This window comes from Vigna radiata, chromosome 4 (genome assembly GCF_000741045.1).
Source record: "Vigna radiata var. radiata cultivar VC1973A chromosome 4, Vradiata_ver6, whole genome shotgun sequence".
In the NCBI taxonomy this organism is placed as follows: Eukaryota; Viridiplantae; Streptophyta; class Magnoliopsida; order Fabales; family Fabaceae; genus Vigna; species Vigna radiata.
In genome coordinates, this window is record NC_028354.1 from 14,915,893 (window position 1) to 14,919,693 (window position 3,801).

Here is a 3,801-nt window from a genome sequence, read left to right on the forward strand (position 1 = left end):
TGCTTGTATTTGTAATACTTGATATCAATCCTCAGTTTCATTTGGAAAAATAATTAAAAAATAAAAATTTTAAAATGTGATTAAAAAGGAAATATATGAAATATTAAAATTAAATAAAGTATTGAAAATTTAAAATAAAGAGAAAATTTTCTACTTTCTGTAAATTCAAAAAATTATTAGTACAAAGATGAAAGTACATTCATATAGTACTTTTCATATAGTATTTTCATATGGCCTCGTGTGAATTACAAATATGATGCATGAATATTAAGAGACAAAAAAAAAAACCATCTTCTATACATACACTCTTCTTACTTTTAACTCTGGTTTGAAACACTTCAACATTTGGTCCATTTTCTTNGGAAAATATTTTTTTAACAATTTTTTTGATAATTTTTTTACAATCGTTTATGTGATAGTTCGTGATTGGCCTGTTTCGAATATACGGACTAATAAAATAGTAACACATAGTCTATTGTCAAAAAATTGTTAAAAAATTGTTAACATATCATGGTCCTTTTTCTTTCTCACCTTTATTGATGTACTTATCACAATTTTCTTTTTCAAAAACACATTTCAAATGTGTAGTTTGAGATGCATTACATTCCAAAATATATAATTTGAAATGTAATTTTTATTTTGTTTTAAGTGCATGAGGAAGCTACCCATTCGTCTTATTCCCCCAAACAAATGAAAGCAATTATATCTTGCCTCCATCATTTTCTTACTGGATCATTTTCAGAATTTATTTTTGAAAACACAATAAATGCCCTTCTTCTACATAAAGAAGCTTTTGATGGTGGGGTGGAAGAATAAATTTGATGGATTGGAGAAAATTATTGCCATAAACTAAATTACTATACACCTCTTGGGCTTTTATACCTCTTGGATTTGTATTATTTTTTTAATCTTTTAAAAAATTGTGTTGCATGGATTATTATTGATATTGATAAGTAAAAACATTTTATGGGTTCTATCTGACAATGATAGAAATGAGGATTAAATGTATATGGGAGATGCTTTTATAATATTTTTTGAAGGAAAATTTGTAATAGTTAAGTAGATGTTTGGATTTGTGATTTTATAAAAAAAGGTTTTACTTAGGTCATTTTTTAATTTTATAAAATGATAGGCTTTTAAGTTTACAAGATATTTTAGAAAGTGATAGATCGGTTTGTGTCACTAAAATGCATGGATCATCATCATTTGTTGGTATAGATAACTTGCTCACTTTCTTATTTGTTTTTTAGTTTTCGGCTTCCAAATTATTGGGTTGATCTTAGTCACAAAGTAACATGAAAATAAACTAGATGGTACTAAGCATTGGATTTTTAGTTAAGCAAGAAGTAGGGGCTAATTTTATGTCCATAATTTGACTTGTTATGTACAATATTTTCACATGTTTGTAAATCGTTTTTTTAACATGTATATAAGTATTACGAATTTAAATAATTCGCATTTTTTCTTCTTCTTCAGGTACGGCTCAACCTCTACTTTTCTTCATTTTTGTGATGCATTAAAAATAACAACCTCACTCAATATTCAACTTGTGGAAAATCAGATGACAACATCGAGCTTCGTCCATCATGTGTTGGTAGGACGACATGTGATCCAAATCTAGTCGTTGTTGCCCCTAGATCCTGTGAAGATGAAGGTGAAGGCGTACACATAATTAAGAGGGAGAAATGGTCGTTATTCAGAGCAAAGAATCCTAGGTCGTCGGTGAGAGTGACGCCAATGTACATTTGCATGTTCCAAATGTTGCTATTGGTTGCATGTGCTGATATTGGTGCAATACGATATGCTTCACTCTCAACAATAATGCTTCTAACTTTTTTTTTATTTTTTATTTGACTGATAGACAATTCTCCAGTAACTTAATGCTTTGCACTTGTTCTCAAAGGAGTGTCTCTTTCCCAGTAACATAGTCTGAAAGGGGTGCCAATTTTTTTTATTATTTTATTTTATTTTTGCGATTGACAAACAATTCTCCATGAACCATATGCATTGAGTGTCACCATAGAAACATAACAGAACGTATTTCATTTCTTATTTATGTATATTAGCAAAAAAAAACTATCTTTCTTAAGTGTCATGGTGTCAAGACTACATGTGTAGTGTGTGAAGTTTCCAAATAAGTAATCATGGTCACGAAACAAATATCAACAATGTGATAAGAAAATACCAGTAAACAAACTTGGAACTTAGAGTTAAGATGATGAATTTCCAATTAAAAATGTGTTATGAAAAAACAAGATCCGATGGATAAACTATGTAAATGTAGTAATGATGTAAGATGTTAGACAAGATGACATGCATAAGAATGAATAACACAATGTACTTTGATAACAAAAGAAAAATTCATGTCTGAAGAATATAGAAAACATATTAATTTGATGTCAAATTAGGTAACTCATTCCATTTCTATATCTTAAGCAAAGCAGTCCAATCTCAAGTGAAGCAAAGTCCTCCATTAGTGTCTAATCTCAAGTGAAGCAAAGTCCTCCATTAGTGTCTAATTCAAATGATGTAATCTCTTTCTTACAAAATGAACGACCCCTCTATGAAAATCTATATAGGAAAAGAAAATGGTTAAGATATGTAGTAGTATTCAACACAGTAAAATGTAGTAGTATAAAAAATATATAATTCAAGTTTACTTACGATTGCAATTCGTAAAAGCAAACTAAATTGTCTGCAAAAGTGGAAAACAACATTGGCTTGCCATTTGAATGATGCATCCCAAATAGTGATATAATACCATGTATAATAACAATAAGAATTTTGTGAATTGACCAACTTCTTCAAGACTATTGTTAGATTGTTTTATAAGAAAAATACAACCAAATGATTAGGCATCTTACACTTTTCTCCTTATGTGTATACACCACGGTCAAATTAGTTCTCACTTCCTTGCATTCCCAGATTTTAATTGTGCCCTTAGATAATAAAAGATATGAAAGATTGCTCTTTCTCATGCAAAGAATCAAACTCATCAATAACATATTTATCAATAATGTCATCCAGAATATCAATCCTAAAAACAGAGTGGTCCTCAGTTAGGAACTTCATTGCATGAAGAATGTTAAAATGAACAACAATATCAGCAAACTTCATAGGTAAAGTTCCAATATACACATCAATTATAGTTCGAGCAGTTTTCAAAAATGGCTTGCCTAAAATGATGGGAGCGGATCCATGAGAGAATATACTTTTCTCGAATATGGAATTGTACACCAAATTATGAAATCTAGCAACTACACCCCTAAAAAAATTAATCAGATTTCTTACTTTAATTAGTTCTCTTAAATTATATAATCCAGTTTACTGTTACTAAGAGAATAAAATGAAAAAAAAAAGGTTTGGAAATGTAGAAAAAGAAAANGTTAGATGACATTTCATCCTACACCTTTAAGGAGTTCAGCCTGCACCTTCAATTTTTTTTTTTTTAATTCTCATTACGTCCTGTAATTATAATGTTAATAAATTTTTAAAAACTGAAAAGAATATNATCAAGATACATTCTGAATATTAAAACAATTTTCTTGTTTTCCTACGTGCTTATTTCTCATTTCTCTCTCCACTTTCACTTCTTCTTTCCTTTTTCCATGCACAGTTCTTTCATTTCTTCTCATACAACTCTCTAATTAATTAATTAATTATATTTTNATTAAATTTTGTTGTTTTGAATTAATTAATGCTTTATTTGTTTTAAAGTTTTTTAATTTTTATAATTTTAAGATATTTAATTATTTTTTAATGAAATATTAAGNTTTTATGATTATATAATTATTTTAATTA

General features: G+C 28.3%; 1 protein-coding gene across 1 annotated transcript in view; it reads left to right on the forward strand.

Annotated features, from left to right (window-relative positions):
- The window catches only part of LOC106759312 (UPF0051 protein ABCI8, chloroplastic-like), a 12,662-nt gene extending 10,735 nt beyond the window's left edge, over positions 1 to 1,927 (forward strand). Inside the window, exon 4 of the mRNA XM_022779909.1 lies at positions 1,477 to 1,927. Coding sequence (XP_022635630.1) covers positions 1,477 to 1,621 — 145 coding nt within the window. The 3' untranslated portion in view covers positions 1,622 to 1,927. The remainder of the gene's footprint in view (positions 1 to 1,476) is intronic.
- The last annotated feature ends 1,874 nt before the right edge of the window (positions 1,928 to 3,801 follow it).